The sequence below is a fragment of the Nicotiana sylvestris genome, chromosome 4 (assembly GCF_000393655.2).
Source record: "Nicotiana sylvestris chromosome 4, ASM39365v2, whole genome shotgun sequence".
In the NCBI taxonomy this organism is placed as follows: domain Eukaryota; kingdom Viridiplantae; phylum Streptophyta; class Magnoliopsida; order Solanales; family Solanaceae; genus Nicotiana; species Nicotiana sylvestris.
The window spans coordinates 150,647,064-150,660,566 of NC_091060.1; the positions used below are offsets into that span (position 1 = coordinate 150,647,064).

Here is a 13,503-nt window from a genome sequence, read left to right on the forward strand (position 1 = left end):
CAAGACCTGGTGTCACAAGTGTATGGGCAATCTAGTAGAATATACAAAACCATATTATCCTACTGTATGGAAAAGAGATAGACAGAAACATAGAAACAAAGAGAGACTCCAGCTGCTGCAGATCGACTCAAAAGGGGCAGCTCACCGGAAAGTCTCGAGCTGAAGAGTCTACTCTATGCGTCAGACTGATGGCTAGATGCACCTGCTTCAAAGCCTGTACAATCAAGTACAGAAGTGTAGCATGAGTACATAGAAATATGTACCCAGTAAGTATCTCGCCTAATCTCGCAGAAGTAGTGACGAGGGATCGACTCCGACACTTACTAGGGCCAACAAATATAATAATATGAAGTTCAATATATTTAATTCACAAGGTATGTAGATAACAACAATGTTCAAACAAGAATAATTATTGAAAAGTCCTTTCATCCAATTAATAAAACTAGGCACTTTTCTTATTTAAAATAAGTGATCTTTCAAGCAATAAATCATACGAATTACAAGGGTTCCGGTTTTATTATCACACACAAATACCACCGAGGATGTTCGGTCCGATCCAACATAAAAGTAAACTGTGCACCGCCGAGAGTCGAACGACCCGAACCATATATACATTTACTATTCTGCCGAGGCGAACGACCCGCTCCCATAAGAGTAGTGAAAATAATCACCCTGCTCGCGGAATATACTTGCGACGCGATTAAGTATAAATATAACTTAATGTTTTCCTCATTTCTTATCAAAATAGATAGTTACTTGAAAACTTGAAATCATAACATCTTCAACTTAATCCCTTTCAATGCAAATCAACAATTATAATCAAATAACGGAACACACAAGGCATGGTGTAAGCCTAGAACTACCCGGACATAATAGGAATAGTAGCTACGTACGGACTCTCTCACTTTGTACGTACGCAGCCCCCATAATTAATCGTATATATATTAATTAAGTTTACCTATGGGGAAATTTTTTCCTTACCAGGTTAGAAAAGAGACTTACCACGTTTCGAGCCTACTTCCAACTCAAGAATGCGTTCAAACTCTCAAACCGGAGCCGCACAATCCGAAACTATTCAAATAGTGTAAAAGTCCATCATTATAGGTTTACAAATTCATATCCTAGCTATTAAAGCGATTATCCAACCCCAAAGGCAAGATTCCAAAAATTCAACCCCGGGCCCACATGTCCAGATTCCGAAAATTTTCGAAGGAAGTTGTTACCCATAACCTAAGGATCAAGAATATATCATTTTTACTTCATTCCATAACAAAGTTCGTAGTTAAATCTTATTTTTATCAAAACCCTATGTTTTACTCCAATCCCATGATTTTCACTAATCTTTACATGTTAATCTACCCAAAATCCATGTATTTAACTCACATATAGTAGGAATTACTTACCTCAAAATGCTTGGTGAAAATTCTCTCTCAAGAGCTCCAAAATTGCCCAACCGAGTGGAAATGGGCCAAAAATGGCTAACTCCCGTAATAAATGAAGGTCACTACTTCAGTGATTTCCGCATCTGTGGTCCTGGGCCGCACCTATGCCCACCGCATCTGCGAAAATGTGTCCACTTCTGCGAAATTCCCCTAGGCCGGCTAGGCTGCTTCTGCGGGAAGACACCGCTTCTGCAGCTCCGCTTCTGCGGTTCCTAGGCTGGCCACCCATGGCCGCATCTGCGATGGCCTAGCCGCTTTTGCGGGCTCGTACCTGCGGCTGGCCAATCGCAGGTGCGGTTATGACAAAAGCCCGGAGCTTCAGCTCCTTCCCACATTTTCAACTAAGCTCGAGCCTCATCCGATTGACGCTAGGGGCCCCCGGGGCTCCGCCCGAACACACCATAAGTTCATAATGATAAAATGGACTCGCTCGAACCTCGGAACGCCAGAAACAACATTAAAACTAGAAATCACACCCTAAAACGAATTGATTCAAACTTATGAACTTTAAGTTCTTCAATTTACTTCCAATATGACCAAACACACTTATACTACTCGGATTGACACCAGATTTTGCGTGCAAGTCTTAAATGACATTATGGAACTATTCCCCATCTCAGAATTCCGTTCGGACCTCGATATCACAAAACCAAATTTAAAGAACTTCTAAAATTTTCAAGAACCAACTTTCACTATTATTCGCTAAAACGCTCCCGGGTCATCCAAAACCCAATCTGGACATACACCCAAGTCCGAAATCATCATACGAACCTATTGGAACCGTCAAATCCCGATTCCAAGGTCGTTTACTCAAAATGTTGACCGAAGTCAAACTTGGTCTTTTAAGCCAACCTTAAGGAACCAAGTGCTCCGATTTCAACCCAAACTCTTCCAAATCCCGAACCAACCATCCCCGCAAGTCCTAAATCAATTATAGCAAGTACGAGAAATCTTATTTAGGAGAATAGGGTTCTATAAAATAAAATAACCAGTCGGGTCATTACACACTCTCCAATTTTTACGCTCTTCACTTTCTTTTACCACACCCATGTCAAAAGTGGACATCTATTTGATATATGGATATAGTTCATTTTTGTATGGAACATGTTTATTTAATATTGTAATTTTAGAGGATGAGATGAAACAGTCATCGTAAATCATCATCACATGCAAGAAAATTCCAAATAGTGGGATTCTGTTCATATTTATGTAATGACAAATTTAGTGAGAATACATTTGTCAAAAGGCATTTTTTCATTGGAATTGAAGTTCAGACTTGTCTACAACATAAACTTAAAAAGAGAACAAGATTGAGCTACATAAAACAAGGCAGTGAGTCAGTAATAGCTTCATAAAGTGTAGGCAGTGGTGCTATATATGACATTATTAATGAGAGGCTTTCTTGGATCACTTATTGCTGACATAAGAGCCACATTTTAAAACAAAGTTTCATTGACTAAATTTGTCTTTCTAAATTGGTCATAATTGGAGGCTTGGTCTTTGCAGCGTTTACCAGTTTTTCTTAGTCCGTGGTTACTTACATAGAATTTATACGAGCCGTCTTAGTCTATTATCTCAAGTCCACTTGTACAAGAATCATACTATATCATAAGCGGGAACATCAAATGTCAAACTTGAATTACTAAAATATTCATAAAAAACTGAAGTACATATTGTAGGCATATGCCTTTATTGAAATTAAATTCATAAAATAATTTGGACTATATTTAAAATTCAAGATATATTGGTCCAATAGATAATACGGGCTAACATAATAGAATTAATTATATAAGTCCAATGTGTATGGATTAAATAAATAAGTCTTAATCCATTGGGCTAGCCCATTTAATTGGGCTAAAGTGATGAGCCCAATTCATTGGGCCCGAGATGTCATCTTCCTAGAGGCCCAATTTGGTGTCACGTGTCAAATGACGTGGCGCGCCAAGTCAAACGGAAGAGCCAATGAGATCATGCCATGTGTCAAAATGACAAGGCATGCCAAGTCACACTAAAAGGCCAATGAAATCGTGTCACGTGTGCAAGTGACATATTCTGGCCAATCAAATGCGGTCATGTCACACTTTAATTTGATTGGTCAGAAAGAGTTTGTTCTTATCATAACTCTTCCCTTCCACAACTATAAATAGGGGTCTTCATAACTCAGAAAAGACACCAGAAGTTATAACAAGGAGCAAGAGAGAGCTCGTGGATCAAACGCCGCAAATTCCTCCACAAGTTTCAAGATTCAAGCATTCAAGTTCAAGAAATCAAGTTCAAGCTCAACAACGAAGAACAAATCAAGGTCAAGTTCAAGCAATCAAGCTCAAACTCAAGAACAAGATCATCGTTCGTGGCAGCAAACATAGATTCAAGATCAAGCTCAAAGACCCTTGAATTTATTTACTATTGGAAAGAAGAATCAGAGGATTCATAGAGATTGTAACACTCAAATATTTGAAATAAAATACTACGATTGTTGCAATATTTTCGGTCTTGATTTTATTTTCTCGACGCAAATTTATTGTCTACAAATTCTGGCACGCCCAGTGGGACAATCTCTACCTCTCATCTCAACTTTTCAATCACCAAAGTTCAAGAACATTGAAATGGCTTCGAAGAAAATCAACTCCAGATCAACATCCACCAAGGCTGCTAACTCCAGGTTCTATGCTGATGTGGAAAGCATCCTCGATGTCACCTTTAGAAGCTTCGTACCAGTTACGAGGAGCAAAGCAAGCTCTTTAGGACAACAAGCACCCCAAGTGCCGTCCGCATCAACCCCTGTTTTCGGATCTTCATCCTCAAAGGGAGCAAGATCTTCCACAAACGCATCTGAAGGAGGAAGCGATGTTGCTGAAAAGATCAAGAAAGCTCTTGCTATGCTTGACCTCTCCGGCTCCAAGCACTCTACTGTGAAGGAAGATGATGATGCTTCAAGCGATGGATACTCCCCACTTACACCGCATAGCGTGAGCTAATCAAGGATAAATCTGTGTGAAAATCCATGCTACTCTCCATTGTCCACAACAATCATGCAAGCCATGGTGACAAACACTTCATCTATGGAGGAGAAATTGGCAAACTTGACGGAAGCAATCATTGGCTTGACCAAATGCATGCAAAATCAAGAGGCTAGAATTGACAAGCTAACAGACAGGGTGGGAATCTTGATGAAAGAAGAATCCACCCATGCACCCGGCAAGATCTCATAGGTTCTAGAGAGTGACTCTCCCTCGAGACAAGTAGCATCCACTAAGGCTATCCCTGTCTCATCTGAAGGGATGATTCCAATCGATCAATTGAAGGAGTTCATTGAAGGAACCATTAAGAACAAATATGAAGTTGCTGGCAAATCCTCCCTTACATATGCAAAGTCGTACACTGCAAGGGTCGATATGTTGAAGATGCTTGTTGGCTATCAACCTCCGAAGTTTCAACAGTTTGATGGTTAAGGTAACCCAAAGCAACATGTTGCGCACTTCGTGGAGACGTGCAATAATGATGGAACTTATGGAGATTACCTCATCAAGTAGTTTATCCGCTCGCTAAAAGAAAATGCTTTTGACTGGTACATGGACCTCGAGGCTGGATCTATCGATAGCTGGGATCAACTAGAGCAAGAGTTCCTCAATCGCTTTTATAGTACGAGATGTACTGTGAGTATGATAGAACTAACAAATACTCGTCAACGAAAGGGGGAACCAGTTATCGACTTTATCAATCGGTGGAGGAATTCAAGCCTCAACTGCACAGACAGGCTTAGTGAAGCTTCGGGCATAGAAATGTGCATTGAAGGCATGCATTGGGGATTGCGCTAGATCTTGCAAGGTATCAAGCCTGGCACATTCGAAGAACTTGCAACTGGTGCCCATGACATGGAATTGAGCATGGCCTCCGCTGGAAATGAAAAGCTGCCCATCTATGAACCTCGCAAAGGAAATGACAAGCAAGAAGTCAGGAAGTGGGGCAAGTTCGTACCCAAGTCTGAAAGCAAAGAAGCTATGAATGTCAACACGTCACCTATGAAGTTCACGACGAAGGTGAGCAAGAAGCAGAGTATGAAATCCACTTCTTTTCACGATAAGCCAAGTGGAAAGTTGACTCTAAAAGAAATACAAGAGAAAGAATACCCATTTCTAGATTCTGATGTGCCAACTATCTTTGAAGAACTCCTTTAGTTAAATCTCATTGAGCTTCCAGAGATGAAGCGACCAAATGAAGCTGGGAAAACAAATGACCCAAACTACTGCAAATATCACCGACTTGTAAGCCACCCTCTGGAGTAGTGCTTTGTCTTCAAGGATAAAGTCATGGATTTAGCTCGCGAAAAGAAGATCGTGCTTGAAGATGAGAAAGCAAGCACGAACCAAGTCTCTATAACATTTGTCTCATTCAATCTAGAGGAGTTATGCAGTTTAAAAGGAATCAAAATGAAGAATTACTGGAGAACAACAAAGTTGAAGACGACCAACCTAATGATGATGAAGGTTGGACGTTGGTGACTCGTCGTAGGCGCCACAAAAGGAACCCACGAAAAGAATCAGTAGAACAACCAACAAGGAAGATGATGGTAAAAAGACCAATGAAAAAGAATCCAGTTAGGCATTTGAAGAAACCAAAAGACCAATGAAAAAGAATCCAGTTAGGCATTTGAAGAAACCAAAAGTGGAGATGCACCACCCTTAAAAGCCACGACATCCAGTGACCTTGGAGGAGTTCTTACCAAGTTGGTTCCGCACGAAGATTTCCCATGAGGGCATTGATGCCTCTTGTTTCCATGCTGACAAAGGGGAAGAAAAGAGTGATGACCTACCGTTGGCGCCATCTTCGGAAAAACCCATCGAGTCCACTCCTCAAGAAGTTAATGCTTGTGAGGAAAAGGTCACGTTCACAAATGACGATCTTTTGCTAGGTGACACTCTTCATAACCACCCATTGTACCTGGTTGGCTATATGCACGACGAAAGGGTAAATCGAATTTTGGTTGATGGAGGATCCTCACTGAACATTTTGCCAATACATATTGTGAAAGAACTTGGTTTTCCCATGAACGAACTCTCAGAAAGTTGTGTGATGATCCAAGGATTCAACCAATGGGGCAAAGGGCCATAGGCGCGATCAGGCTGGGAATCACTATTGAAGATATGCAATCAAGTGCATGGTTGTATGTGATCGACACGAAGACTTCATACAATGTTTTGCTTGGGAGGCCTTGGATACATGAGAATAAAGTAGTTCCATCTACCTACCATCAATGTTTAAAATACTACGAGGGTGAAGTCGAGAAGACGGTAGTTGCTGATGATGAGCCATTCACCGAGGCTGAGTCACACTTCGTCGATGCAAAGTTCTACTTGAAGAACTGCGTTGTGAAGGAGATGAAAGCTGATGATGGCATGAAAAGCAAGAATAAATAGCCCTCAACTAAAAGAGAAGAGGTGACTACTGGTGAAGCCAAAGTTGTTAGTAATTAGGTACAACCCAATGCGAGTAAATCTTATAGAGGGAATATTACGTCTTATGGCAAAAAAGTAAGTCTGGCGCTCCAATATGTCCCTAAAGGGAAGAAAGACAAAGGTGAACCATATAATCGACAAGCTAACATGCTAAAGGAGTTAAATCTTCCGGTTAAATGAATTGAGGCAGTAAAGTCATCCTCAATGCCACTTGCAAGGTTTGTAGCCCAAAATCGTTTGCAGAATGTGGCACTCCCTACAAAGCGAACAGATGAAAGTTTTGACCCTAACGCTTACAAGCTATTTGCAAAAGCTGGATACAATCCCAATGAGCCGTCAAAGTTAGGGAAGCTCCCATCAGAAACTGCAACAAGGCAACCACGTGAAGGTTTGGGATACAACCAACCGTCACCAGTGCGCATCTCAATAAGAAGGGAGAGCAGCATTAATATTACTGTAGAAGATGAATCAACCGCTTCTAACAAGCCTTCTATCTTTGATCGACTTGGAAAATCACATGTGAGGACCTCCGTGTTTGAAAGATTGGGTCCACTAAAGAAGGGGAACAAGTTCCGGAGAAATTCTCAAAGCATAAGGACACTCGCTTCATCCAAAATCCATGAGATCTCTAAGGATTTCCAAAGTTTGGTTCCTTCTAGAATGAGGCGACAAACAAAACTTGTGGTTTCATGTAAAGAAGTACTGAAGGTAAAGCCATATACTGTGGTCTATACTAAGGAACACGATGAAGACGAAGAAAGTGTGGGTTCTTCGTATCATGTTACTGTACAAGTCGAGAATGGCATTCCATCTTCAATGAAAGATAATGCGGAATTGGAGGATGTTTCGCCGTGTTATCACATATCTTTCAATGATGGGGACCCTCAAGAAGATGAAGATGTGAAAGATGCTCCATCTGAACTTGAAGAAGAAGTGAAGACGACAGTTGATCCCTTAAAAGAAGTTACCTTGGCACCGATGAAGAACCAAGACCCACCTACCTAAGTGCTTTACTAGAAGCTGATGAAGAGAGCACTTATATTGAGTTACTCAAAGAGTTCAGGGATGTCTTTGCTTGAAGTTACAAAGAGATGCCTGGCTTGTACCCGAAAGTAGCAGTCCATCACCTTGCAGTCAAAAATGGTGCTCGTCCTATTAAACAAGCTCAAAGGCGTTTTAGGCCGGACTTGGTTCCCTTGATTGAAATAGAAGTTAACAAATTCATCGAAGCTGGGTTTATTTGTAAAGTTAGTACCCAACATGGATTTCAAGTATTGTCCCTGTAAGGAATAAAAATGGCCAGATTCGAGTGTGCGTTGACTTTAGGGATCTTAACAATGCATGTCCGAAAAATGAGTTCCCGCTTCCCATTCCAGTACTGATGATCTATGCTACTACTGGGTACGAGGCAATGTCATTTATGGACAGTTCATCGGGCTATAACCAAATATGCATGGCACCAAAAGATGAAGAGCTTACTGCATTTCGTACACCAAAGGATATTTATTGCTACAAGGTAATGCCTTTTGGCTTGAAGAACGCTGGTGCTACTTACCAAAGGGCTATGTAGAATATTTTCGATGATCTTCTCCACAAGAATGTCGAATACTATGTTGACGACTTGGTATTGAAATCAAGAGAGAAGGGCGACCACATGAAAGACTTGAGGATGGTATTTGAATTGCTTCGGAGATACCAACTTAGGATGAACCCATTAATATGTGCCTTTGGAGTTACTTCTGGAAAGTTCCTTGGTTTCATTGTCCGACATCGAGGGATCGAAATTGATCAAGCCAAAGTGGATGCCATTTTGAAAATGCTTGAGCCTCGAGACATCCATGAATTGAAAAGTCTACAAGGAAAGCTAGCATACCTTAGAAGATTCATATCAAACCTGGTTGAGAGGTGCCAACCATTTAGTCACCTCATCAAGAAAGGCATTCCTTTCAAGTGGGACCAGGCTTGTAGCAATGCCTTCGAAAGTATCAAAACCTACTTGATGAAGCCTCCAGTTTTAGCAGCTCCTATACCTGGAAAGCCATTGATACTATACACTGCGGTGCAGGAAAGGTTTATTGGAGCACTGTTGGCCCAAGAAAATAATAAGGGGAAAGAAAACTCTCTTTAATACTTGAGCAGGATGATGACACCTAACGAGTTGAATTATTCTCCAATTGAAAAGTTGTGTTTGGTGCTAGTCTTCTCAATTCAAAAGTTGAAGCACTACTTTCAAGCTCATGTTGTCCATCTTGTTTCTAAAGCAAATCCCATCAAGTTCGTGATGTCAAAACATGTTCTTAGTGATCGACTAGCGAGATGGTACCTCCAATTTCAACAATTCGAGATTTTGTACATCCCTCAAAAGGCTGTAAAAGGACAAGCATTGGCAGACTTCTTGGCAGATCATCCGATACCTGATGACCGGGAGCTAACTGATGAGTTACCTGATGAGGACACAATGGTCATTGAAGTTTAACCTCCATTGAAGATGTACTTTGATGGTGCTGCGCATCGTGGGGGAGTCGGGGCTGGCGTAGTATTTGTCACTCCCCAAGGTGAAGTCTTGCCCTACTCATTCACCTTGACACAACTCTGTTCCAACAGTGTTGCTAAATATCAAACATTAATACTTGGGCTTGAAATGGCCGTTAATATGAAGCAATTGCAATTGCAAGTCTTTGGTGACTCCCAGTTTAGTGGTCAATCAGCTTTTGGGTAGTTACGAGGTCAAGAAGCCTGAACTACGCCCAGATCATGATTACACTAAAATGTTGATGGGGTGGCTCAGTGATATGACTATTCAGCATGTGCCAAGGAAAGAAAATAAGAAGGCTGATGCTTTAGCTGCTCTAGCTTCATCATTAGCCCTGCCTGACCAAGCGCAAGTAACCATCTGTCAAAAATGGGTAGTACCGCCACCAAATGAGGCTGAAGGTGAAGAAAATGAACTCAAGCATCTTGTTGATGTTTTTGAAGTTGAGAAAGAAGAATGGCGACAACCCATTATCGACTACATATGCTATGGGATACTTCCAGAAAGTCCGAGGAGAAGGAGTGAAATCTGTCGTCGTGCACATCGCTTCCTTTACTACAAGGATACTCTATACAGAAGGTCGTTCGAGGGAGTACTCTTACGATGCCTAGGAGAAGAAGAAGCTCTCCAAGCTTTGCAAGAGGCACATTCTAGGGTATGTGGGTCACACAAGTCTGGACCAAAGCTCCACTTCCATATAAAAAGGATAGGATATTATTGTCTAATGATGGTAAAAGATTGCTTGGACTACGCTCGAAGATGCAAGGCTTGTCAATTCCATGCGAATTTTATTCATCAACCTCCTGAAGTGTTACACCCGACTATTGTATCCTGGCCATTTGACGCTTGGGGATTGGATGTTGTTGGACCACGTTGGACCACTGCCAAAGTCCTATGGTGGGCACCTATTCATCTTGACTACAACTGACTACTTCTCAAAATGGGCTGAAGCAGTTGCTCTTAAGGAAGTAAAGAAGGAAAATGTTGCAAGTTTTATCCGAGTAAACATTATTTATCGCTTTGGCATTCCTCGTTACATAATAACGGAGCCATTCGATAATAGGTTGATGAACAAGATTTGTGATCTCTTTGGCTTCAAGCAACGTAACTCTTCGATGTACAATGTTGCCGCCAATGGTCTAGTTGAGGCATTCAACAAGACTCTATGAAACTTGTTAAAGAAAGGCGTCTCCAAATCCAAACGAGATTGGAATGACCGAATGGAAGAAGCTTTATGGGCATATAGGATGAATCATCGCACGCCAACACTGGCGACTCCTTATTTACTCATTTATGGAGTCGAAGCCTTCTTGCCACTTGAGCGTCAAATACCTTCGTTACGACTGGCTATTCAAGGAGGGATCACTGATGAAGAAAATGCTCGACTTCAGTTAGCAGAGTTGGAAGCTCTTGATAAAAAGAGATTGGAAGCTCAACAGAGTCTTGAATGTTATCAAGCTCGATTATCTCGCGCCTTCAATAAAAGATTTCGCCCGAGATCCTTTCAAGTAGGAGATCAAGTCCTTGTCATACGAGGACCCATAATTACTTCCCATAAACCATTTTGAAGTTTACTTCAAAATGGGATGGGCCATATGTCGTACAAGAAGCATACTCAAGTGGGGCTTACAAGCTGGTTGATGCAGATGGTATGAGGATCGACCCTATCAATGGCAAGTTTTTGAAGAAGTATTAACCTTGAAGTTGCAACGCTCCTTGACGCACGAGCCTAAACTGTATGTTGCAAAAAAAAGTCTGTTAGGATGAAAATCTCGAAAGAGGCGTCCTAGGCAAAAGTTAGGATGTTAAAAAAAATTTACCCAGTCTAAACTACAGTATGACTTGATCCTCTTCACCGAGGTACGTAGGCATCTTAAAGTTTCATTCTAAATTTAGTCGCATAAGTTCAAAAGATACATATTGCCCCAATTGTTGTTCGAATGAAGTATGAAGGAATGTAAGATCAAGCTGAAATGCCATCCTCCTACTGAACTTTGACCTCATTTGATTTATAGAGGGAAACACTCCATGGTAAATTGATATCTTCGATGGGCCGATTTTAGGAGGATGTCAAGTATTTGCATTAAAGTCCAGGGATTCTCTATGTCTTCAGGTTCGCCAAACCTTCAAGTTTGTTGGTCTCCAAGTCCGCCCTCTGCCTTATAAAAAAAGGGAAGAGAAGAGAGACATCAAAAGGAAACACAAGTATAAGGAAAGGATTGCTTGGCACAACGTTTCAAATTCAGTGAGACTTGAACTCAAGATATTTGTGAGAATATGGCTCTTAAATTTCGATTGATGGCAAGTAAGACATCTTCCGATCTCGAGGCTTCCATACCAAGTGTTACACGGCGCCTTCCTGAGATTCCTTGGAAGGGCGAAGTAAGGCTAAGCAACTGATGTCAGTGCAGTTACTATCCGCCAACTGAGGTTCCCTCCGTACGCTAGACTAGATTGTCAGTGCCGTACGGGAAAACCAATGTCAAGAGCAATTGAGAGAACAGAAATGAGAATTGAGAATGAAAGAAAGCTTGATTGCATTAATGAAAGCTATTATAGAAAGGCAACGCGGTGTCGAGGGGGAGAGACACCAGTACAGAGAATTGTTTGCTTGCTAGAAAGTTTGATTGTTTGATCCCCCCTAATAATACTTAAAAAAAATAAACCAAAGCTACAAGACTAGACTTGATTAAGCTAGAGAAACATAATGGAAGTACATGGAATAACTACTCTCTATTTACAATGAAAAGGACTTAGTTTTCTATAAGGCAGAAACAGGTCCTTTGTCAGCAGCATAATCTTTGGCATCAGGGTCTGCGCTCATGGCATTGTCTGCGCGCACGACGCTGTTGGCATCCGCCTGCGGTTGGGAACTGGCGAGGGATATCAGCGGGGAAACAGAGGTACATGTGCGCTTGTCACTTGGCGCGGCCAAGACCACGAGACCGTCCGTGGCGCTAGGCATTGGGAGGCTTGCTAAGACGCCACGGGGCGCGCCCAAGGGGTTATAGGGCATGGCTGGAAAGCCTCCCATGATATTCTCCCCCACCTGAGTTGGCGACGTCCTCGGCGCCTTACTTGCAAGATAATCTTCAATTAGGTTCTTGTAGGCTTTAAGGTTTGTTTCCCTCTCCCAAGTGTTCTCCTCTGCATCACAGCCTTGCCATTTCACCAAGAACTCTTGGTGATCTTTCCTTGAGGCATGAATCGCTCTATCATCAAGGATAGCTTCAACACGCGTTTCCCCGGTTGAATTGGGCCCTCGAATACTGGGTATTGTGAGCTGGCTCCGTGAAGGATCCTCCGTGTCTTCCCAAAAAGGTTTCAGGAGGCTGACATGAAAGACAGGATGAATTTTCCACCAAGCTGGGGTATCCACCCGGTATGCAACTTTCCCAATGCGCCTTTCAATGGACAAGGGTCCAATGTATTTTTTCAATAGGCGAGGGTCATGGACCCTCGTAAATAAGTACCGTTTTGGAATTTTGACCATCATTTTATCTCCTACTTGGTATTCAACAAAGCAACAATTCTGATTAGCATGCCTCTTCATCCGCTTTTGAGACTTGACAAGATAGCTCCACACTATCTCCAAATTTCGCTTCCACTCTTTTGAGAAACTAGCAGCTCGAGGAGATTTAGATATATTTGGTGCATTGAATGTGTGTGGGAGTAGCGATTGCTGTCCGATAACAATTTCAAAAGTATTTTTGTTTGTACTAGATCTCTTTTGTGAATTGAAACACAGTTGAGCAGCATCCAGAAACTTCACCCAATTCTTTTGCGATCCGGTTACAAAGTGACGGCAAATATTCCTCCAACATACCATTGAACCGCTCCGTCTGGCCATCAGATTGCGGATGAAAACTTGAGCTGTGATTCAGCTTCGACCCAAGACACTTAAAGAGTTGGGTCCAAAAGTTGCTAGTGAAGCGTGAGTCACGATCACTAACAATATCTTTGGGTAGGCCCCAATATTTGACGACATGAGAGAAGAAGAGTCGAGCTGTATCTTCTGCTGATATATATTGTGGGGCAGCAATAAAGGTAGCATATTTGGAAAACCGATCTA

The 13,503-nt window shown here is 41.8% G+C and overlaps 1 protein-coding gene across 1 annotated transcript; it reads right to left on the bottom strand.

The window, feature by feature from the left end:
• Positions 1 to 12,192: 12,192 nt before the first annotated feature.
• Positions 12,193 to 13,260, bottom strand: LOC138890338 (uncharacterized). Its single transcript, XM_070173718.1, has one exon. The coding sequence runs from the start codon at positions 13,258 to 13,260 to the stop codon at positions 12,193 to 12,195; it is 1,068 nt and encodes a 355-aa protein (XP_070029819.1).
• Between the last annotated feature and the right edge of the window lie 243 nt (positions 13,261 to 13,503).